Source organism: Sus scrofa, chromosome 18 (genome assembly GCF_054392235.1).
Source record: "Sus scrofa isolate SSC_HxYL_T2T_F1_AM1 chromosome 18, Sscrofa_HxYL_maternal_Yorkshire_Landrace_v2.0, whole genome shotgun sequence".
Taxonomy (NCBI): domain Eukaryota; kingdom Metazoa; phylum Chordata; class Mammalia; order Artiodactyla; family Suidae; genus Sus; species Sus scrofa.
In genome coordinates this window covers 24425492-24450912 of record NC_139400.1, presented here as the reverse complement: position 1 = coordinate 24450912, position 25421 = coordinate 24425492, and the positions used below count along the sequence as shown (strand labels likewise).

Genomic DNA, 25421 nt, shown 5'->3' with positions numbered 1-25421 from the left:
CTTCATTCAAGCCCTTTTCAAACTGCCTTTCTTTTCTTATCCAGTCTTGACCCATCTCTGGTTAATCACCTGAATTTTTTTGTCCTACCAGAACCTTCAAGTCCTTTTTTCCCTGTTCTTCTAACACATCCAGCTGGTAAATCCTTACCTCTGACTCTCAAAGTCTCTCTCCTTCACATGTTTTTTCTCTTCTAGAATGTTCCATAATTATATGGTGTTGCTATAAATTCCAGTTATGTTCTCTCTCCTGGGCCTTTAGCAGTATGGAAGCATTATCCAGGAACCCTTCCTCAATATTTTTTCTTCCAGTCCTTTCAAAGATTAGTTCGGTTCAGTACCACTCACCCACTAAGGAAATTAGCCTGAATGCACCCATCGGGAACTCCTATTTCTTTGCTTCTTCATGGTACTCCCTGAAAGGCCTATTTTGTATGATAAAAGTCCTCTGACAGAATGCCCAGGAGAGCAATTTTTGTTTATTCGATTGTTTGGGTTTGGTTTTGGATCCCAGTGAAGGAAGAATGTGGAGAAAGAGACACTTTTTTTTTGCTCGCAGCAGGGATGTTAAGCTTCGACTCCTGACAACTGTTGGGGCTACTTGGAACGCAGAAGGATTCTGGTTCAGTTGGCAGTGACTACCATTGCTTGTGAGAAGGATGAATGGCATCCTGAGTGACACATGGCATCTCAGTTTCATTGTAAGTTTTGAGGATGAAAGAGCCCACCAGCATCACTTGGTTTTCTCACTAGGTTTGCCAGGTTTATGTGTACTTATGGGTGATTGCAGGTCAGAAGAGGGAGAGTGTTTTTCATGAGTATTAGTCCCAAATTCATGCTCAGGATTTTCAAGAATTACCAAGGACAACAGAAGGAGAGACAAGAGTATATTATAACTGAAACTTACCAAGAGAGTGAAATTTAAGTATTCTTATGAAAAAATAATATGTGATGTTATGGACGAGTGAATGAATGGAGGAATCCTTTCATAGTGGGTACATAGAGCTAATCATCACGAGGTACACTTTAAATATCTTTCAGTTTTGTTAGTTCTACCTCAGTAAAACTGCAGAAACACAAGGTTTTAAGTTTTACAAAGAGGAAAAAATAAACTTTGCTTCATTTACATGTTAGGACTGCTTATTTTATTGTGAGAACTTTGAGACTCTTAAAAATGTATTTCTCATCTTCCCTTTTTCTTCTGTTGCTAAAATTAAAAACAAAACCAAAAAACAACAATTGTAAAACATTGTATGGGTCTCCAATGAGTAGACACATAGAACTGACCTGTAGTAATAGTAAAAGAAGAAGCCAGGAAGGGCTGTTGGAATTTTTTACCTAAAGGAGAAAAAAAAAAATGAGTTTCTTTCAGTGTGTTAAGTATTAATATAAGTAGACTATCCCAATTCCCCCCCGGAGCCCCCAGCCCTTTCTTGTCTTTGTGCCTTCAGGATTCTGCATCTCCAAGGAGCCCTCCCCCAGCAGTTTAGATTCGGAGGGGTCGTTACATCTCCTAGTGGCGAGTTTGGAGAAGGGGGAGTAGACTTCCAGGTTCTGTGCTGGGACTGTATTAGAAAGCGTCATTTCTGGCTTCAGTTGAACCATTAAATGTGTTTTCCCCCCGGAAACATTTTCTACGTGGTTTTATCCCTAGAAGGTTGTTTATCTTAAGCTTCTCTTCCATTTTTGGTCAGAGAGGCTTCTTGTGCATTGACTAGGAAAACCACCTCTGGTATTTAGTGATGATTACATGGAAGATGCATTTTACGTGTCAGACCACAGTAAAATCAGGGTTTACTCCTTCCTATTTTAGAATTTCGCTGTATGCCCCATCATCAACATCATTTGATTCAACCTGTGAGTTTCTTGGGACCGAACAATGGTATTAAACGCGTGGTAGTATATGCAGTTGGGAAAATACTGTTTGAATGCTGAACCTACCACGTTTGTGACCTTGAGCAAGACACATCCCCCAAAGCCCTCCATGAGCCTCCGTCTCCTCATCTCCGTTAGGTAATAGTATTATGGGGCTGTTGTTAGGCTTAAGTGAGTATCAGTACCAGTTTCCTAGCTAATGTTTAATAACACCAATCCCCTTTTCCCCTCGTGATCTTCTTCCCACCCCCTGTGTGATGCTTTACGCCTGTCTTAATTATCAACAGCATAACATCAGAGCCACCCAAGAGTAAAACATGATTGAGCAATGAAATACAGGCCAGCCATTCCCTTATGGTGGGGACGACGAATTTGTGTCTGTTTGGGAGATTGTCTTCTGTCAAATAGTATCTTAATATACTTTTTCAGCGCTTGATGGAAACAGATTCCTCAACTGAGTATAGTTGCTGTAAAACACAACTGCTCTTTGTTTCTATGTGGTTTTTGCTTAGAATTTGGTCCAAAAGAGATATTCTTGACCATGTTCTGTTCGTTCATTTGCTTAGTCATATATTTTTCAATTGAAGCACAGTTGATTTACAATATTGTATTCGTTTTAGGTGTAGAGCAAAGTGATTGAGTTACAGGTTATTACAAGATTTTGAATATAGTTCCTGGTGCTGTCCATGCTTATTCACATATTTATTCAACAAACATTCACCAAGTGCTTATTATGTGCCAGAATTATCCTAGGCACGGGGGTACATCTGTGAAAACAGTATGTGAACAGTGTTGTTATTAATCATTATACCCTAGGTAAGAGGTGATCCTTTTTTTCAAAGGGGCTAATTGCTTGGATTTTTCTACCTAGAGCCAATAGCAATAGAAAGTTGTCACCAATCCTGATTGGCTTGACTCTCTGTAATAGTAAGTCATCTGAGGGTAAGGGAAGTATTTCATCTTTATTTTCTTCTTAATCTCACACCAAGCTCATGTACAGACCCTTGTTACAAACTTGGAGGTGGTGGTAGCAGCAGCAACAGCATTAAGTCATAATGATAATTTGTGCTCTAAGAATAGGCACTTGCTAAAGACCTTAATCTAAAAGAACACTCTGGCAAGGTGACAGCTGTGAATTCAGGGAATTCTTAGGCCACTCACCTGGCTCCTAGAGCCAATTAAAGAACCTATTTATTGGTGCAGCAGGAATTCCATATTTATTGTACTGTATGCATTTTCATAATCCTTAGGAAGAATTTATGAAGCAAAATATTTGCTGTAAAAAGGTTCACCTTCACTCTGGTTCTTTTCTGTGTGGAAAGGCCAACTTTAAATCCACAACACATTAAAAATGTCAGATGAAGCATAATGCTTTCTGTGGCTTAACACAGGTGACCATCAAATTCTGTTATTTTCATCTAAGCTCTTGACACAAAGTATTCATAATTTTAATTAACATCTATGCATTTAATACTGATTATTTTAAATTGAAAAATTCAGAGAAAGACCAATTTCCTTTTGTCAGACTGTAAGTATTCTTCAGTAGTTTTTTTTTTTTAAACTTTCACTGCAATGATGTTTCCCCTTCCCCCCACCAAATAAGACAGATGTGTTTTAATTGGTCTCATTAATGATACTGACCGGTGTGGTGTTGCCTAAACACCAGGATAGCGAGGGTAACATTTTTAAAAATTTGAACCTTTTGGTTTTTAGTTCATGTTCCAGTGATAATTGTGTGTATGTGTCTGTGTGTGTGAGAGAGAGATCATTTAGATCCTTAACTGCTTGGTAATTCTAAAAGAAAGAGTAGATGCCCCCCCCCCCCCTTTTTTTTTTTTTTTTTTTTTTTGAGATGTACTGGATCTCAGACACGGTGCTGAATGCCCTGGAGTATATTATCTTACATAAATATTACCACTTTGAACAAGTTTCCTGCAATCTGTGTTTTATTCATGGGAAAGTTGAGGGTTAGAGTATTTAGGTGTTTTCATCACACTTACACTAATAGCAAGTAGAGATCTGGGGTCTGCCCCAGATCTGTGGGATTCTTTGCAGTATACCGTAGTCTTCTCAGTGAGAATATCCGTTTCTTTCTGAGACTTGGGCTTTCTGATTTATTAATGTGATGGTGTTCATTAGAAACCTCATCAGGGTCCAGCTGGGACGAAGCAGGGACTAAGTACGTTGCAGAGCTCATTGCTGATACACAGGTGGAGTCTAAACTAAAAGAAGGACCTAGCCCAGGAGCACTAAATTGCTGTCACCCCCACAGCCATTGGGTGGCCCTGGTGCATTTTGCCAGTCGTCCGAGGAAGCCTGTCAGCCATTGCCGTCCTTATTAGGAACAGGAAATATGACTGGGGCATTTCTCCCCTCCTGTCTGTACAATAGATATTCGGCTTGTAATACTGTTGTCAGGTCCCCTTTCTTTGCAGCCATCCATCATCATCCAGCATTTTCTCTGGTGCCTGTCCCCTGGCCTCTGACAGCCGGGATTAGACTGTAAGCATAATGAATGAAGGGGAAGGGAGAGGCCCCCGCCCTCCCCATGCTCATCTCAGGATCAGGTGACGAGTTCCTTAAGAACGGTCATGACAGTGGCTCCCAGGTTACTTGGTTACGGGGGGCGGGTGGTGCAAGGAGAGGTGGGTTTTGGTTCTCTCCCAGAATATTAAAATACTAGAATAAACCTCAGAGAATAGAGACTCCCAGGCCATATGGTCTTTGGCCGTGGCCTTTGCTTTGGGTTCTGACAGCTTTATTTTCAAGACTGTTTTCACTGGGTTGGTGCTGTTTATTAGTACTTTAGGAAGCTAGATTTGGACTTGCGCTCTGCAAAGAGGAAATCACATCAAATGCACTGTTGATGGCAGTTGGTAATGGAAGAGTATACCACGTTCCCGAGAGTGGAATTTTGGTTGCAGGTTGAGGAATAGAGGGGATTTTTTTTCTTTCTTTCTTTTTCTTTTCCATTATTTTATTTTATTTTTTTTTTTTGAGGACCGCATCTGCGGCATATGGAGGTTCCCAGGTTAGGAGTCCAATCAGAGCTGTAGCTGCCAGCCACAGCTACAGCCACAGCCACGCCAGATCCAAGCCACGTCTGTGACCTACACCACAGCTCACAGCAACACGGGATCCTTAACCCACTGAGCAAGGCCAGGGATCGAAGTTGCGACCTCATGGTTCCTAGTCAGATTCGTTTCCAGTGTGCCACGACGGGAACTCCAAGATTTTTTTTTTTTTTTTAAATAATGTTGCCCAATCTTTTCTTTTTAATTTGTTTAACCCTACTGTGTGAATCGGTAATAGCCTTCATGTAGCTAGCAGAGATTTAGAGCAAGTGAAACTCTTAGTTTCTAGCTTGATGCATTGTCCTTCCTCATGCCTTTAGTTTCCCCTAGTCTGGGAACTTCCATACGCCACACCTGCGGCCCTAAAATGAAAAAAAAAAAAAAGGAAAAAAAGAACCAGAGCTCATAGCACGTAAATATTCTGAGGAAGATCCTATTTTAAAAGGAAGCGTATATTATTATGATGCATTACAATATGTTAGTTTCTTTTCTACAGTCATCCATTTTAATGACCTACTTAGAAAACTTCCTTTGCTGTCACAAAAAGTGTGAAACTGCCTTATTTTCGTTTGTGATTTTTCTGAACATTTAATTATCCTCTTGCAGATGATTATTAGAGTACCCGAATTTCTTTCTTTCCTTTTTTTTTTTTTTTTTTTTTTTTTTTTTTTTTTTTTTTTTGCGGGGGCGGGTAGGGGGGTCTGCACCTGCTGCATATGGAGGTGCCCAGGTTAGGGACCCAGTCGGAGCTGTAGCTGCCAGCCCACCCCACAGTTCATAGCCAATCCGGATCCTTAGTCTACTGAGAGAGGCCAGGGATCACACCTACGTTCTCATGGCCACTGGTCAGATTCATTTCTGCTGAGCCGTGATGGGACCCCAGAGTACATGTATTTCTCTTCTCTTTGTCATTGTAGCCACTTATGATGCCACTTACCTTACAATATACAATATCTGCTTCATATCCTTGCCCATCCTGGCCTACAGTTTGTTGGAACAGCCAAATCTTCCTCTCACTGACATTTCCAGTGGCCTCCGTGCCTTATTTTTGGCATCGCGTCTTTGCCTTTTGTCGTCTTTGATTGTCATCAGCAGATGTTGATGTAGCACGTCTACTGCCTGCAAGGCTTGGGGGACACAGGCAGAACTGCTGACACTGGTTGGGTGTTTGGCAGTTCACCGAGGGCTTGCACGTGGCCTTGCATATCTGATTCTAATAACAACCGACTAAGTTAGGCCGTCATGTCTTCCTTCAGTCACGGCACAACCTGTGCTTTTATAAATACTTTCCCGGAAGTTACCTTCCATGTGAGGAAGGAGTTACGGAAGAATGAGAAAACAGATGACGGTAACCGAAGGGACCTGTGTTAAGCTCGTAGGGGTTGCTTTACGCGGAGTCACCGGGAATGGAATTGCGGACACTGGGAGAGGGGGCCCTAAAGGAATGGTGGAAGGGGAGAGGGCTCCCCAGATAGAACCCAGTGTGGACCGAGGCACTGAGGAGGTCGTGCCTACAGTGTGCTCCCCTGAGGAGGTCGTGCCTACAGTGTGCTCCCCTGTTCTGGAGCTGGGTTCACCAGGTCTGTGTTTAATTATTGAGTACCTAAAATCAGAGTTTTTAGAGGCCCTTAGAGATGATGTAGTCCAGCTCACATCTGTCCTTTCAAGGTCTGCTCATGTTGAGTAGATTAGTGCGTTATTTTTTTATGGGCAGATTTATTTATTTCATAGGCTGTCATTTACATTGTTCCTGGAGTGCAGAGTACAACCTGCTTTCTTCTGGACATACCACGCATCCCTGGTGACTCAACTGTGACTTGATTTTATGATCTTAGAGAAGTGTTAATAAGGAAGATATTTTTATTCTGTTGTATTTTTTTTTCATTTGTAGCCACACCACGTGACCTTCCGAGGAGGAATTTGATTAGAATGTGCTGTTTGTTGTAGTTTGATGCTCTCCCTCTGCTTTCCTTTTAACCGAGCAAACCTACCAATGTGGCCGAACACCAGTATTGCCGATGCAAATATAATAATGCAAGATGGATTTTTTTTTCCAAATGAGAACAAACAGCTCGTGATTTTTGAATCAAGAGCTGTACATGCCATTATATGTTCTCTTTTTCTTAAGAAAAACCATCCTTTGATTAGTTGGTGGAAACAAGGGATCCAAATGGGATTTGTCTAGACTCAGATGCCTCCGGGAAGTCTTGATGATCCAGGCTATGGATTTCTAAAGCTTCACATGTTTTTATCAGTCAATTTCCAAGATACCTCTGAGACCATTAAGGCAGATAATAAATCAGATGAGATTTAGTTATGTTTGGCATCATGCAAAGAACTATAATTAAGAAACTTTTGACTTAGGAAAGAGAAATGCAGTCTTGTAGGGGTCGATTGTTAGGGTTTTGGGGAAGTCTGTTGAATAGCATCTGCCTTTGCTCTCAGAATTCTGACACTATGTTGAAATAATATTAGGAGGTGGATGGAATATGAAATGCCACTTTTATGTCAATAGAAAGTAGACTGAATGATGTAGCCTAGTTTGAGAGCAGAATGACTTTGCTAATTGAACATTAAAATTAGACAGATTTGGGAATTCCTGACGTGGCTCAGTGGGATAAGAACCCGACTAGAATCCATGAGGATGTGGGTTCAATCCCTGTCCTTGCCCAGTGGGTTAAGGATCTGGCGTTGCCCAGGAGCTGTGGTGTAGGTCACAGATGCGGCTCGGATCTGGCGTTGCTGTGGCTGTGGTGTAGGCCGGCAGCTGCAGCTCCAGTTCAGCCCCTAGCCAGGAACTTCCATGTGTCACAGGTGTGGCCTTAAAACAAACAAACAAATAAACAAATTTAAAAAAACAAAATTAGACAAATTTACTTAGTCACAAAAGGTGCTGGATCGCTTCGTACTTCTGTGACAGAACAGGACTTGTGTTGCTAAACTTAGATGGCACTGACTTTACACAGGCGCACTGGTTTCTAAAGTGGAATAAGGAGGTTGCTGAGCCATGTATGCCCAGCTTTTTCTTCTTAGTTTTGTCACAGGAGTTATCTCACTAACTTCAGTGTGTAAATGATGGAGAAGAGGCCAGGATTACTTTAACTGAGCATCATTCTAATGGAAAGGACCATGAGGAGTGGGAAGCAAGGGGAGAATTTCTCCCAGCACCCCAAAATGTACCTTTTTGTCACATTTGAAACCCCGAAGTTAGCATATAGCTTCAATCAATGGCATCTTAATGGCTCTTGACCAGAAGATAGTCTTAATGAGCGAGTTCTCATCGTGGCTCAGTGGTTAACGAATCCGACTAGGAACCACGAGATTGCGGGTTCGATCCCTGGCCTCGCTCAGGGGGTTAAGGATCCGGCGTTGCCGTGAGCTGTGGTGTAGGTTGCAGACGCGGCTCGGATCCCGCGTTGCTGTGGCTCTGGCGTAGGATGGTGGCTGCAGCTCTGATTCAACCGCTAGCCTGGGAACCTCCATATGCCGCAGGAAGCAGCCCTAGAAAAGGAAAAAAGACAAAAAAAAAAAAAAAAAAAAGACATAATGAGTTGGTTTTGCCTCAGTATGGATGAGCTGAATGGTCATTCTTCACATCTTGACTTTTTCAATATTTCCACCAGTGAACCTCTTAAGAACCATTTGGGGAAAGAGTATGAGCCTTGGTTAGTGTTGGAACACCTAAGAGCATCAGAAACATATCCACAGTGAACCTCTCAGAATGAATATGAGCAGCTTGGAGGAAATACTGAATGTATTCTTTTAAGAAATCCAGTAGATTTTAAAATCTCTCATTCCCGTTGTAAACCACAGCAAAGGAATGGGCTCATGGACTAACCAGCTGTGATTGCTTTTTTTGGCCTGGACTCCTTGTCTAATGCACATGGCAAGTTTTCCACTTTAGGCTCCATTTCATGAGTTTAATATTTATTATATCTGCCTTCTCTCTTTTTGATTCTGATTTCCGATCTAACATGTCACTGTTATCACTGAGCAATGATAAGAAAACAGAAAAAAAGATTTTTATATTAATCTGTGTATAAAAAAGAATTTCCACTTAGTGACACTGTTTAGAAAGCAAAGCTGTTGGCAAGTCTGAGGCATTCGGAAGAGCTGGGGTCTGAACATTAAATGGTTTGAGGAATACCTTAACCAGAATTCCCATTGTGGTGCAGTGGAAAAGAATCTGTAGTATCCATAAGGATATGGGTTCCATCCCCGGTCTCGCTCAGTGAGTCGGGGATCTGGCGTTGCCGTCAGCTGTGGCATAGGTCATAGACGGGGCTCAGATCCTGCGTGGCTGTGGCTGTGGCTGTGGCTGTGGCGTAGGCCAGCAGCTGTAGCTCCAATTCGACCCCTAGGTTTGCCGACAGTGCGCTCTGAAAAAAACAAAAACAAAAACACCTTAACCAACTACTTTTCTTAAATTTCCTCATTATATGTGTATGAGAGATTTGTGCTAAACATCTCTTTGTTTTAAAAATCTGAATGAGGAGTTCCCGTCGTGGCGCAGTGGTTAACGAATCTGACTAGGAACCATGAGGTTGCGGGTTCGGTCCCGTGGCCTTGCTCAGTGGGTTAAGGATCCGGCATTGCTGTGAGCTGTGGTGTAGGTCACAGACACGGCTCGGATCCCACGTTGCTGTGGCTCTGGCGTAGGCAGGTGGCTACAGCTCCGATTGGACCCCTAGCCTGGGAACCTCCATATGCCACGGGAGCGGCCCAAGAAATAGCAAAAAGACAAAAAAAAAAAAAAAAAAAATCTGAATGAGGACTTAAATTTACTTATAAGTGATTTAACCTTGTTCTATATATTTCAATAGTAAAGAACTTTAAGTAAGAAAAAAAAGATTCAAGTAATAAGGAAACATATACTTCTGATAGCAGGATTTTATTTTTCTTAGTGTTCCTTATAGCAATAGTACCTTGTGTATCGTAGATTTGATGAAATATCATTAGGTTTAGATGGGTTTCTGCTCCAACCTTTTTAGCCCTGGACTAGCTTCGATGGCACTCTTCCTTCTGAAGTTTTCATGTGTTGTGCTGTCCAAGGTTGACACTGGTTAATAGAGATCAACATTTTAGCCTTAATTGGGTTATACCCTCGCATTATTTCCTCAAATACACAAATATTCTTTTTTTGGTCTTTTTTTTTTTTTTTTTTTTTTTTAGGGCCATACCCACTGCATATGAACGTTCCCAGGCTAGGGATTCAATCAGAGCTACAGCTGCCGGCCTATGCCACAGCCTCAGCAATGCAGGATCTGAGCTGCTTCTGTGACCTAAACCAGAGTTCACAGAAACGCCAGATCCTTAACCCACTGAACGAGGCCAGGGATCAATCCCGCATCCTCCTGGATAGTAGTCAGGTTTGTTACTGCTAAGCCACAACGGGCGCTTCTGCAAATATTCTTACAGTGCTTCCTTGCTCTCACTCCAGAGTAAACAGGCTTATCCATAGCTTGCTTATGGGGAAGACTGTCATATCGAAGTCATTCACAGTAATTTTGTAAATATTGAAGGCAGTTGTTTTCAAAGATGGTCTTCCTTATGACAATATTACATCCATCTGATAGCCTTGGTTTATTTCTTTATAAAAGTTCTAATAAGCTAATCTCCCTTTTATTTATTTTTTTTCTAAAAGGGGGTCCTGATGACAACTTAATTGAAGGTGGAGGAACAAAATTTGTCTGCAAACCAGGAGCTAGAAATATTACTGTCATATTCCATCCATTACTAAGGTAAGCCAAATCCTATGTGCGTAAGATCAACCTTTTCATTATTTATGCTGATGTACTGAATGCCAGTAGGTCAGTCAGTGTTAAAATAAGTCATAAAGAGAACTTGCTCCATTTTATAGGCTTCACAATCTAGTTCAACAATAGAAAAATAAGGTCATCCCTGGAGTTCCTGTCGTGGCGCCGTGGTTAACGAATCTAACTAGGAACCATGAGGTTTCGGGTTCAATCCCTGGCCTTGCTCAGTGGGTTAAGGATCCAGAGTTGCCATGAGCTGTGGTGTGGGTCGCAGACGTGGCTCAGATCCTGAGCTGCTGTGGCTGTGGTGTAGACCCGCAGCTGCAGCTCTGATTAGACCCCTAGCCTGGGATCCTCCACATGCTGAGGGAGCAGCCCTAGAAAAGGCAAAAAGACCAAAAAAAAAAAAAAAAAGAAAGAAAAACAAGGTCATCTCTACTAAGTAGCTACTTTCTCTGAGGATTAATGTTTCATAAATTCATTTATTTGATTTTCTTTGTTTCTTACTCTCTGCCCCGCTCCTTGTCACGGTCTCTCCCTTCCCCTCCTAAACTATTTCAGAGATGGGCAAACAGTGGCCCACAGGAGAAATCTAGCTTGTCACTTTTTTTGTAAATAAATTGTTATATGCCACAGTCATGCTTATCCATTATGAATTTGCCCATAGCTTTTTTCATGCTGTAGTTGCAGGGTTGAATATTTGCAACAGAACACATATGGCACTCAAAGCCTCCTTACTGGCCTTTTGCAGGAAAAAATTGTAGACCCATGATCTGTCTCACTGATTGCCCTAATGACTCAAATACCTCTTGCGAATTGGCAGGTCTCTGAACACATGCGATTTATAAAAACTGAAAGACACTGTATCAATCAAATACGCGGTTTTATATATTGAAGAGTAACATGATGGTGATTAGAATGAAATCTGCTCAGTTTATTGCGATAACAATGATTTAAGAAAATAAGAATCTGTGATACTTCCATTTTAAAAAAGTTCGGAGTCCCAAATATCTTCAAAAGGATACTTTCTGGGGGGTGTAAGAGTGGGGAGTTGTTGTTCAATGGCTATTAAGTTTCAGTTTTACAAGATGAAAAAGTCGCAGAGATGTTACACAACAATGTGCCTACAACTCGCACCGCTGCTGCACTGCCCACCGAGGAAAGGTTAAGAAATGTTACGTCTTGTGTGTTTTTGAGTATAACAAAAAGGGCTATTCTGGGGACACAGATCTGCAACTTAATATTAATTTTATGTTGCCTCTATGACGAACTAGTATTTAGTTTGGCTGCATTTTCATGCGGTGGACCAGAAACTCATTAGAAGTTCAGTACTTCAGATCACCGTGTTAACTTTCTCAGGTAACTCCTATAATATTTGAGGCATTTGGAATAACAGTCAATCAAATGCTACTGCATTGGCCAGAGACAATAGTGTATATACTTTTCCAAAACATAAGCAATCTATTGCTGGAATTACCTACCTTCTCATTATCCAGCACTTCCTAAATTATTATCACTAGAACTAGCTTAATTCAAATTTCTTACTCACATAACCAGTTTCAATCATTGTAGTGGAACATTTTACCCAATTAATTTTTTTTTTTTTAAGGGCTGCGTCTGCAGCATATAGAAGTTCCCAGGCTAGGGGTCAAATTGGAGCTGCAGCTGCCAGCCTGTGCCACAGCCAGAGCAACACCATGTCTTCGACCTACACCACAGCTCATAGCAATGTCAGATCCTTAACCCACTGAGCAGGGCCAGGGATTGAACCCATGTCCTCATGGATACTAGTCAGTTTTGTTTCTCCACTGAGTCAAACGGGAATTCCCTACCCAATTAGTTTTAAATGCAAGAACACAAATATATAAGTTGATCTACAAAAAATACCTGACTTTCACACAATTAAAAGTAAGAGATTTTTGAAGAAATGTCACTAACTTTAAAAATATGTTTTAGCAAAATTTGCAGCAAGTAAATTAAGATGAGTTAAGAATCATGGTATTAAGAGAATTAGAATTATTCCTCTATTAATTCAGTTGATTTACATATATACCTAGTATACATAATTCATTTTATATATATATAGAGAGAGAATAAATACAGCATATAGAATTCCAAAATTGACTAACAGTGCTCATAAATATCAACTGACTTTGGTAATTCACTTAGTACTTACTCGCTTTTCCAATTACAATTGATTTCTACTTAGTTGGTGTTGCTAATTGTTAGGAAAATGAGAAGATAGCTTAATCATTATAGGCATCTTCTAACCTAGATTTAACGCCGTAATTTACTACCAGGTTACACTATGACTTCAGTAAATGAAATCCTTATGTTTACGTTTGTTCTGAACTAAGGAAGAAGACCCTTTGGAAGTTTGTTTAGCTGTGTTGTCAATAAGCACATTTCAAGAGTTTGGGTTTTTTTGCATAAACTTATTCTTTTTAAATGGGAAGTTAGGAGAATGGAAAAAATACTTATTTCACACAATAAAGTGCATTTCAGGTAGAGTTTAATATATTCTTAACAAGCCCTTTTTTATATTTATGTTCCAAGTTTTAAGGCTTGATAATGCTACTAGTTTTATTTGCATGTTTGGTCTCTACTTTCATTCAGTATTTTCGTTTATTATTGATTAGAACTGGAGAAAGTTTTGTTGGGTAATGCAGGTAGTTGATCATTCTTTGTGTAACTCTTAGGGGGAGTCACAAGACAGTTATATGATCTACAAGGTAAGTGAATTCCTTCCTAAGCAGGTGATCATTATAGACTTTAAATTAGCCATTGGGTCAAATTGTAACCTTGCTTCTCTAACTCATTATAGGGCCTTAGCTGAAAACTCATAATAGGCTTGTGGAACTTAAAATAACTAAAATCTCTTAGTGATTTTTTTTTTGGGGGGGGGTTTGTTTTAATTTCAGTTTTTACACTTCGTTGTTGGCTGACTATTGGATTTATTGTTTCTGCTAAAGTTTAGAAGTTTAGTTTTGGTAATGAGAAGAACCAGCATGTATTATCATACATAGAATATTTCATTTTTACAATTATAAAGCTTTCTCATTTCTCCTATACTCATTCATTTATTCATAATCAACACTTCATTCAAGTGTCTAGTAAGCACTTACATGTTTTCCTTCTCTAAATTAGATTTGGACTCTAGTTAAGAAATAGTGACTTTCAATTTTATGGGATTCTTTAAGTATAATAGGTTTCGATATAATTTTCCATCCTTTAGAATGTCTTTTGCTTTGTGTGTGTGTGTGTCCATGCTTGTTATAAGTAAAGGGATTTTACATTTTACTATTTAAAAGACAATATAGCGGGAGAGACAGGGTAGAGAAACTGAAAAGCACACATTTTGAAATTAAAAATGGAAACCCCCATAGGTTATCTAGGTTTAAATCTGAGATGCCTTCGGTTTTACTCACAGGTTATATTATCAGCCTCTGATTCTATGCCAGGTCCTGGGGAAACAAAAGAAACAAGATCAAATCCTTGCCTTAAAGGTACTTACTTGGTAGTTGTCTGAGTGGGAACAATTAAGAAGCTTGAAAACACCACTTACTGGAGGAGATGTGGATCAATGGGATTTCTTATACCCAGTGTGTAAATCGGTACAGCCTCTCAAAACCAGTTTGACCTTATTGAGCTGTCACCTATCCTGTTACCCAGTAGGTAGCCTCCTAATGTGTTTCTACTTGTATGGAGGGACTCACATCATTTTTCCATCCAAATTCTCTTTAATTGATTATAGTAATTACTCTTTATTTATAACTTAAATTGTATTCAAAAAGCAAGTTTAGAAGGGACTTCTCACAAGTTGGCTTTTATAACAAGCCAACACCAATGTAAACGGTATGTCGTTGTCTCACGCTTTCTCAGGGTCATCTCAAATGTTTTTGTTGGAGGAGAGAACCCTGAAGTGTGTGGGTCCTTCCTTTTTCATTGCTACTCTTCCCCTTTGTCCAGCAACACCTGTATTCTGTTTTCCTCAAACTTAGCATACGACCTTTTACTTTGTATTTTTTTTCTTTGCCTTTTTTTCTAGGACCGCACCCAGAGCATACAGAGATTCCTAGGCCAGGGGTCTCATTGGAGCTGTAGCCACCGGCCTACACCACAGGCACAGCAATGCCAGATCCGAGCTGGGTCTGCAACCTACACACCAGCTCCTTAACCCACTGAGTGAGGCTAGGGATCGAACCTGCAACCTCATGGTTCCTAGTTGGATTTGTAAACCACTGAGCCACGACAGGAACTCCATGAATACAACTTTTTTGTACTTCATTTATTTAAAATATTTTCATAATTTTTATTTAATTGGCTGTGCATTCTTTGCAACCTAAAGGTTTTCACTACTGGAAACACTGAGATGCAGATTCCCATTATTCTGTTTCGTATATTCTTAGCAGTTGTTCATACTGTCCTCCTACAATATCATTGTACAAGGTCCCAGATCTGGTAACCTTGCAAACTTACTCTTGTACTTGTGTCATAACCACTGCAGTCTCATCATTAGGAAACCCTATGGGGTTCTAGAGGCAAATATACCAACTTCCAGTTGGTCCACTACCCATTAATTCTTTTGGCCCCTTGGCTTTAATTCTTTTCCTTACTCTTTTTTGTTTCCAGTTAAGGAACCAGCAATTTGTCTTTAGGAAGTAAAGTTTTAGAAAGGTGGGTGATAGTATTCTTTATCTTGTTGCTTTACTTAGCCGAACAAGACGTTGTGTGCAATTAAATCCTTAATGTAAGCTTTCGGTGATAAAAGTTCATCTAATCAATTTTTCTGCCTGTGGGTCTAAATGAACAAAAGCATATTGAAATAAAAAGATTTCGAACCAAGCCTAGCTAGATTCTGAAATACTTCACCAAAATATAGACCCAGAAAATGATGGGACTGGTTCCCCCCCCCCCCCCACCCAGGCGTATTTGCTGGGGTTTTTGGGTTTTTTTTGCTTTTTGTTTTTTTTTTAGTTTTTCTGGAAACATTCAAGAGGAATGGATGGGTTTACTCCAATAAATAGATTTTATTTTTAAAAATGAATTTTATCAGAATATAGTTGACATAGAAAGTTATGTTAGTTTAATGTTGAAATTTGACATAGTTCCTTTCTTTAGTCTAGGTCTGATGTGTATTTAGATTTTTTTATGAATATTTTTATTTTTGAATAATTACTTCATAGTAATTATTAGCTGTGATCTAAGTATAAATAAGCTTTTACTAACAAAGTGTTCATTTTACTGTGCAAAGGTTATTTTAATTACAATTAATATACAATCTAGCCATTTCTGGAAATTTGAAATTACTTTGTGGCTGCTATTTGTGGGGTTTTGAGGGGAAGGAGTGCAGATTTAGTTTTCCTTTTGTTTTTTTAACTGTTCATTATTCTTCATTCTCTAAAAGCCTAAAAACAGAGATTATATTGTACCATAGATTTATTAATACAGTTCCTTCATGTAACAAAAAATAGGTCACAACAAAAATTACTCCTTTAAAAATCTAAATTACAACATCTAACCAAAGTATTTAGGAAATAGCCTTAGGTTTATCTTTCTCTCTTCATGCATTTTTTATTGTGCTCATTCCAAAACAATTAGGCACATCAGTGGGGAGTGTTACTGATGTAGCCAAAGTCACACATCTGATTGGTGCATCTGCCCCGTCTCACACCTAGATGTTGGGTTTTAAACAGGGAATCATCAAAGAAAGAGGATGGGATTTAATGCAGCCCATCATCACTTCGGAAACAAAAATTTCAAGTGTTCAGAGCCAAGACAGGTCAGAGCTGAGGACACAGGGGTCCAAAGAAGTCTCTTTACTGAGTCCTCACCTAGCCTCCTGTAACAAGGATGCCACCGTTATGCTCCCACCCGTAGGGCCTCAGGCATTCTTTTAGCCTGGGAGCTGTTGCAGTGGAAAGGAGTTTTGTATAAATTGCATGATACAGGGGATATAGACCACTGAAAGTGGGTGGGGGTGTGTAGGTGTGACACTTTTTTACCGTTGATGTTGGCCAAATCACTGTTGGTCTGAGTTTTTACATAGCTGTAAATACAAGGGTTGGTTGGTCTGAATTTTGTCTTCTCTCGCTCGAGTTTTATGATTTTTGTGACTGAGAAATGCTTTTATAATGTTTAGGGACTCCAAAGGCCTGACATTTAAAATTTAAAAGTCCACACGACAGAGTGTTGTTTCTTTTGCTGATCTGCTTCAACCAGCTTTTAAAAGGCGTGTGGCTCTTTAGGGAAATAAGCACTTTGTATTTGTAAAGTACGTTTCTTATGAGAAAATTGAAGAGCAGATGTTGGCGGTCTTGGGGTGACTTGGCAGAGGTAAGAGGCTAGAGGCATGGGGGATGATGATGGTATTTAAAGTTGCAAAAATGTGACTGATGCTTCCTCTCTTTGGACACAACTGGAATGTTCCACATCCGGACTGTGAACATTTCTCACTATTTTCAGCCACACTTCGTTAAATTGGGCAGCACTTAGAGGCTTCCTGGGTAGAACCGAAAATGAAATATTTATTGGTCAGTAAGGAGTAGGCTGGTTTTTTGGGTCAGTTGGGGCGATGAAACGTTCCTGACCACTTGAGCCTTGGTGATAGACAACATCTCTCTGGTCGCCCACGTGCCTTTCTTTGTGCAAACAGTAGTAGGAACAGCAAGTAATTGCAATCATACCGCCTAATCGTATTTGCCTGTAATTATGGAGAAGAATAACTTCTAAAAGTTAATCTTGTCAGATGTAGAAACTGCCACTTAGCGCAGTGGAGGGAACTGGTTTAAAGTTACCCACGACCCGGTTGTGAAATAGCTTTGAAATACCCGTGATGGCTAAGGAGCGTTTGGAGTTAGGAGGTCAAGAAGTGGCCAAAACCCAGCCTGGAGCAATGTAAGGCTCCCAAATTGATGATGCCATTAACATGTTCCTAAAAGTGACTTTCCAAAGTCAATGATCATTGTGAGTTACAATTTTATATTTGTGTGTTTCATTAATTATGGTACTTATAATATCACCTGTTGACAATACTGGTTCATCAGAGGTATATCAAATTCATTGTTACAGTTGTTCCTAATAAAAATCCATTCATCCCCCTCTCCTTTTTGTTTCGGCTGCACATGGAAGTTCCTGGGCCAGCGATAGAATCTGAGCCACAGCTGAGGCAACACTGGATCCAGAACCCACCACAACAGTCCTGGGATTGAACCCGCACTGCTGCAGAGACAACAGCAAATCCTCAGTCTGCTGCACCACAGCAGGAACTCCAGTCATCCATTGAATAAAATTTATTGAGCACTTACTATGTGCCACGTCTTCTCCATCTAACGAACAATAACTTTTCCCTGGTGGAATTTAGTCTAGTGGAAAAGTCAGAATAAAAAAATAAACTAATATACATGGCAAACAGTATGAGGTAGTGATAGCTGCATGAAGAACAACAAAGATTTAGGGACGTGATGGCGGATGAAGTAGAGGCATGGTATTTTAGATGGGGTGAACTGGGCAGGCCATGCCGAGAACATGGCATTTGATGAGACTTAAAAATGAATTGAGGGAGGACCCCATGTGACTCTCTGGGGAGAGTGACCTAGGCAGGGGTTACGGTGGGTGAAAAGGAAGACGACAGTGTTCCTGTCGTGGCTCAGCGGTAACGATCCCAACTATTATCCCTGAGGATGCGGGTTTGATCCCTGGCCTCGCTCAGTGGGTTAAGGATCCTGTGTTGCTGTGTGCTCTGGTGTAGTTCGCAGATGCAGCTTGGATCCCGCATCGCTGTGGCTGTGCTGTAGGCTGGCAGGTACAGCTCTGCTTTGACCTTCAGCTTGGGAACTTCCATAGGCCACAGGTGCGGTGGTGAAAAGCCAAAAAAAAAAAAAAAATCAAAAGGAAGACGAAGAATAGGTTCAAGGAACTGTGAATGGGGATGGATGTCACTGGTGCACATGATGGGAAAGAGGCGTAGAGCATATACACCGGGTAAAGAAGGCCAAATTCCTTCTTTTTTGTTTAAACAGCTCGGAGGACATTGTATTTACATTTATAAGAAACTTTGGCGACTAGATCAGAAACTTGCAAAGGCTTCGAAAGCCTGCTGTGATGGCTCCCAGTAAAAACTGTTTTCTGTGGCTTTATCTTAGTATAGTTTGGACTCTCAGGAAGCCCTCTTTTTAAGGGAGAAGCCAGTAACACTCCCCTGTTTGGTACAGTGAAATCCTCTATCCCGCCTAACAGTTATTTCTCCTGAAGTGGAAAGTAAGTCTTTGCTATATAGCCAACTTGGGCAGTATTATCCACAGATGTCAAGTGAATGTTATTATGCTTTTAGCCTCCCAAGATGTGATGAAGGAGTTTTTCTGTGTGACACTGCAGATAGATGAGAGTTTTTAAATAGTTGTGGCTGAGCTAGCGATGGCTGTTTTCTCTTCAAGAAGTGGTATGGTTTGATGAACGGCTGTGCAGAAGACCTGTGGTTTGTTTTGTGCTTTGTAATACAGTTGGCCAACAAATTTAACCATTTTGAACAGAAAATAAATCCGGGGAGTTCTCATGGGGGCGCAGCGGAAACAAATCTGACTAGTATCCGTGAGGATGCAGGTTGGATCCCTGGCCTCGCTCAGTGAGCTAAGGATCCAGCATTGCCCTGAGCTGTGGTATAGGTTGTAGACGTGGCTCGGATCGGGTGTTGCTGTGGCTGTGGTGATTCAACCTCTCCCTAACCTGAGAAGCTCCATATGCCGTGGGTGTGACCCTAAAAAGACAAAAAAAAAAAAAAAAAAAAAAAAGAAATCAGGGATAATCACGTCACTCCATATGCATTAAATATTATATTAGTCTAAACCTGCTCTGTAGTATATGTGTGTCTGTGTATATATATATACACATACATATAAACCTACTCTAGCACAAAAATTCTTTTCTACTTTTTCTGATACTAACAAAGGAATGAATTTGGTAAGACTCGTTTAAGTCTTCAAACCTCCAGGTCTGTTTTCCTGTAACGTCCTGGATTTCTGCCCTTCATTATCTTCCCTTTTTGGGATCTTTTCTTAATGTTATGTCCAAAATAAAAGAGAGGATAGTGGTTCAGATGTGTCTTCTGTATAAGTGGGGTAAACAATAAATATTTATTTAAAGAATGAATAGGAAGCTGACAGGCGTGCTTAGCAAATACTTGTTGATTTGAAGCGAATTTTTTAATCAGATACTATTAAAAATATAAAGGAAATTATTTTTAATATGATATTGAAATACGTCATTCTTTCCTTTGTACCTACAGATGGTATACTTTTTTTTTTTTTTTTTTGGCCACACCTGTGGCATGCCAAAGTTCTCATGCCAGGGATTGAACCCATGCCTCAGCAGTGACAGTGCTGGATCTTTAACCCACAGAGCCACCAGGAAATTCCAGCATACTATTTTTTTTTAAATTTATATATATTTTTTAATTTTAATTTTAATTTTTTTTGTCTTTTTGTCTTTTTAGGGTCACACCCACGGCATATGGAGGTTCCCAGGCTAGGGGTCCAATCAGAGCTGTAGCCGCTGGCCTATGCCAGAGCCATCGGAACTGGGATCTGAGCCTCGTCTGGGATCTAAATCACAGTTCACGGCAATGCCAGATCCTTAACCCACTGAGCAAGGCCAGGGATCAAATCTGTGTCCTCATGAATGCCAGTCAAGTTCTTTAACTGCTGAGCCCCGACGGGAACTCCTGGCAAGCTATTTTTAACATCATTTTACCTCTATCATAATTATAGTGTTTATTAAATGATAAAATATAGAAAAGGTGAATTTAGAAATTTCCTTTTTTTCTTTTTTTTTAAACAGCATTGGTCCTAAACTACTACTCTTTTAATTTAATCTCGTATTTTGTTTTTAGTACCTATCAGAAACTTACTTTTGCCTTTCTCCTCTTCTTTGTCTTATTATCACATTGCAAGCTTATGATTGCACAAAGTAACTTTGCCTTATTATTCTTTCATGAATTATGGAAGCCCCTTTCAAGATTATAAAACCTTTTCTAATAGAAGAAACCTTGCTTTAAAAGCTTTCTTAAGTAGCCACTTCTGTTTCTGTTAAGTTTTTTTTCCACTTCTATTTAAAAGGATGCATAGCCCCTTGATTCTTTCTTGGTACTAGGTAGATAAAGTGTGTGTGCGTGCGTGTGTGTGTGTGTGTTTGTGTGTGCATGCGTTTGATTAAGCATGAATGCATTTCACAAACTGAAATTAAATTCTTCTGTATTTCTTTTCCCAATATTTGTATCTTTGAGAAATGGACAGAAGTTAGCTTACCCATGTCAGTTTGATATGCGCATTGGCATCCAGCAGAATTTTATTCTGAGTGTTCACAGGTATGTGATATTTTTGTACAGATAACATGTTTGTTCTTAATGAGCTAAAGCTTATATAGACATTTTGAAAGATGCTGGTGATTAGACAGTCTAGCAAATAACATTGTAGATCATACATTATTCATGCATGGGAGGAAATGTGGCTGCCCTGTTGCATCTTTATGAAACACAATGGGTTTTTTCCCTGTCCTCAGAATTATGAAAAATATTGCTCTTTTCAGACTGTCTGACCTGTGAAGGCCCGTGAAACCCTTGAGCGGTGGTATAGTGAGATTTCCAACCCCACGTTTGAGTCTCTCCTTTAGAACTTATAAATGTTAAATGCGTTTAATTTTCAAACAACGTAACTTTTAGAGATTATAAAATTGTTTCCTAAGCTCTTCTTCTACTTTGGTATTTTCAAACCATGTTGTGTGATGTGTGGCCAAACACTAATTGCAGCTAACTGGCAATTGTATATTACTGAGTGAAATAGAGAGCCCCTCAAGGTTCCAGCCCACATGTCAATTTCAACATTTCAGCAGCAATGTTGACTCTACATAATGAGAATTTTCTGATGAATAAGGCAATCCCCAAATAGGAAAGTTTTCCTTGGAAGTCAGTATCCTTCCTGGAGATGCTTAATCAGAAGATGAATTCAAGATGCAGTTAAGAAGATGCTGAATTGTCAGATTTACATTCTTTAAATCTGTGATTGGACGTCTTTCTAATATACTATGCAGCTTCAGAATCTGGGTAGAAATATTTCTTCCAATCTTGCTCATTAGGGTTGCTTTTTTAATATTTCAGTTTAGTGCTAGTGATCATCACTGACCAGGTCAAGATGTTTCAGTTGACTTCCGTATCATTACAGCTTTGACTTTCTTCTTTTGACCCAGGGTAAGATAGAAACTTGGGTCATGGCTATATATAGAGCAGTCGTTAGAGGAACTGCACCCCTCTCCACAGTGGACTTCCTTCTATCTTCTTCTTTCCTTCCCTGCTCCAATTTTTCTGTTTTTCTATTTTTTTTTTCTTATGCCAGTAACAGGGTCCATGTGATTGCAAGTTAACCCTTTCAGTGATTCTTGAGTCAAAAGCAGGCTTGCTTCTGCTGTAGAACTAATATGGGACTAAAGCTATATTGTCAAATAAATCTAAACCCATCACAACTGCTGCTGTGATTTTCAATCAAGATTTACAGTGATATTTTAGTTGCAGGTTTTCTTATCGTTACCAATTAAATTTTATAATTATCAATGCACATTATTGGAGGCTTACACATAAAAGACTATAGAGAAGATTCTTTGCAGTGCAAAATGTTGACATCATTTGTGTGTTGCTTTTTATGTATTCTGAACATGTATTTGTTTTGGACTGCAATAGCCAAAATATGCTTATTCAGCATTCATCGAAATAGGTTTACGTCCAGCCAGAGGCCCATTTACATCTGATTTTGAAACTTAAATTGGTAATCTAATTTGGTATCAAAAACAGCATAGGAATACCTAGAGGAAAAACCTGATCTCTCCCTTTAATAACTTACATTCCTTCGGGTGTTTGGCTATACATTGTTTCTCAATATCATTTGGAAGATTATCTTATCATTCCTCCTACCCCTCAGAAAACATACTTCTTTTTTATTTCGTTCTCTTATTTCTGCTTTGGGCTCTTCCTTGGTCATTTTCAACTTTCTAACTTTCATTAAATGTCATTTGAACATTTAATCATTAATACTACTCATTATTTTTTTTAATATGTCGTACTGAATGTGAAATATTTTCCATTTTATGGTCAAGAAACCCTTTTAATTTTCCTTTATGTGGTTAAAAACAAAAAGAAATCTCAAACTAAGCACAGTATTTTTTTGAGACTGGTGTTTAATAAGTGGGAAAGTAGAGTTCTTTGATTCAAGCAAGAGAAGCAAGCACAGTCAGTTTAAGGAATTGAGGTAGAAATATCATAAAAGAAGATTCAATTTTTACTTACCTTCATTTCATTTTTTTTTTTTTTTTTTTTGTCTTTTGTCTTTTTGTTGTTGTTGTTGCTATTTCTTGGGCCGCTCCCGTGGCATATGGAGGTTCCCAGGCTAGGGGTCCAATTGGAGCTGTAGCCACCAGCCTACGCCAGAGCCACAGCAACGCGGGATCCGAGCCGCGTCTGCAACCTACACCACAGCTCACGGCAACGCCGGATCCTTAACCCACTGAGCAAGGGCAGGGACCGAACCCGCAACCTCATGGTTCCTAGTCGGATTCGTTAACCACTGCGCCACGACGGGAACTCCCATTTCATTTTTTGATAAGGGCAGTAGTTTTGAACTTTGAAATGCTGGGTTTGTCCTTTCTTTTCTCTTGCAACTGAAATAGATACTGGACTATTGCCTTTGGAATGGATAGGCAATGAGATCCTTCTGCATAACACTGGGAATTATGTCTAGTCATTTATGATGGAGCATGATAATGTGAGAAAAAAGAATGTATACTTGTATGTGGAACGGAATCACCATGCTGTAGACAATTGAGAGAACACGAAACCAGCTATAATGGAAAAACAAAACTAAACAAACAAAAAAACAAAACAAAGAAATAGATACTGGAGTTTTTGATGTCCTCAAGTAGTTTTCAGTATTTGTGGGAGAAAATTATTTGGTGATTATTATTATTAAACTCAATGAGCATTCTTTTTTTTTTTTTTTTTTTTGGTCTTTTTGCCATTTCTTGGGCCGCTCCCATGGCATATAGAGGTTCCCAGGCTAGGGGTCTAATCGGAGCTGTAGCCACCAGCCTACACCAGAGCTACAGCAACGCGGCATCTGAGCCTCATCTGTGACCTACACCACAGCTCACGGCAGCGTAGGATCCTCAACCCACTGAGCAAGGCCAGGGATCGAACCTGGCAACCTCATGGTTCCTTGTCGAATTCATTAACCACTGAGCCACGACGGGAACTCTATCAATGAGCATTCTTTCAAGTCAAACTACTACATTGTAAATAGGTAAGGAAGGGTTTGATACCTGGCAAGAAGACAAGAGTGTGATGCCACAAAGTTCCGGAATATTGCTCCTTAGTGAGAGAATATTGAAGTATTTTACTTAGTTGAGCTCTACAAATTCAAAATTTGTAAATATTTTGAAAGCTAATCTTTTTTTTCATTTTTATTGAGATATGACATATATTAACATGTACGAATCCTTACATACATATTTACATATATCCATATATTTGTATGAATTTTTACATATATACTCAATTGTAACCACAAGCTAGGTCAAGATATGAAATATTGATAATAGATCATTCTCAGTGCTTCAGAAGAATTCCTTCTTTTGACAGTCGATATCCATCCCTAAGAGGTAGTCATTATTCTAATTTCTGTGGTTGTAGATAGATAGGTTTTGCCTGTGCTTGAACTTCATCTAAATGAAGTGCTTTGTAGAGTAAGTCCTGTTTGGTGTTTGGTGTTTGGTGTCTGGTGTCTTTGGTGCAACATCGTGTCTGTGTCACTTACCAGGTAATTGGGAGTAACAGCAGAAGTTGGTTCCTTTGTGTCAGTCACTGTATCAGTTTACCACTGAAATTAGCAATTATAAAAACACAATATTTAATTCCTGTTTTGGGATAAATGAGAACTGTTTAGGATTTGATGGTCCTAAGAGCTGCTTACAATGAACACTTCTTCAAAACACCTTTCTGAAATTCCCACCTTGGCCTAGTGGGTTAAGGATGCCACTGAAGCCGCTCAGGTTGCTGGGGAGCACAGGTCCCATCTCCAGCCCAGCTCAGTGTGTTCACAGCTGTGGCTCAGATTCAACCCCTGGCCCAGGAACTTCTGTATGCCAGGGGTGTGGCCATAAAAAATAAATTGAATAAATTAATTCAAGAAATCTTTTGATTTCCTATCTTGTGCAGACAAGGAGCCACCTGAGTAAGTAAGAGAGGCTCTGTGGGGTCAGGTAGGGCCAGGATGCCCAGAAGCCAGATCGCCTAGATAATGAATGTATACTGTGTCCTACAGCCTTGAAAGTAAAAGCCTGGGATGTTAAAATTTATCGACTCTGTATTTCCCAGACTTGGGCTTTATGAATCAATCAATGAAAAAAAAAAACAAAAAAAAAAACAATTTGAAGCAATATAGTTTGCCAGTCGTATTCAAGAACAAGAATTTCAATGCTAAGAAAAGTTAAAAAATCCTATTACTTCTGAACTAATAATTTTTTTCAGAGACAAATAGATGGCAACTTTTAAGTCAACCTTCTTTGACAAATGTCAATATGTGGCTAATGCTTGGAAACAGTCAATTTAGTCCCAGGGTGGGCGAGGAGGCGGTGAGAAGTGGGACCGGAGGGAGTGACCAGGAGCCAGGGGGAAGCAGTGAGC

General features: G+C 39.8%; 1 protein-coding gene across 9 annotated transcripts in view; it reads left to right on the top strand.

The window, feature by feature from the left end:
• EXOC4 (exocyst complex component 4) overlaps window positions 1-25421 on the top strand; it is a 799095-nt gene that overhangs the window by 349767 nt on the left and 423907 nt on the right. For 8 of the 9 annotated variants that reach the window (XR_014833792.1, XR_014833790.1, XR_014833791.1 and 5 more), the window contains exon 10: window positions 10591-10687. Coding sequence is in view for 1 of the 9 variants with exons in the window: in XM_021078821.2 (XP_020934480.1) it covers window positions 10591-10687 (97 nt within the window). In the remaining 8 variants the exon portion in view is untranslated. Of the gene's footprint in view, window positions 1-10590; window positions 10841-14957; window positions 18097-25421 lie in introns of those variants that run through there. The other variant, XR_014833797.1, reaches the window with a different exon arrangement.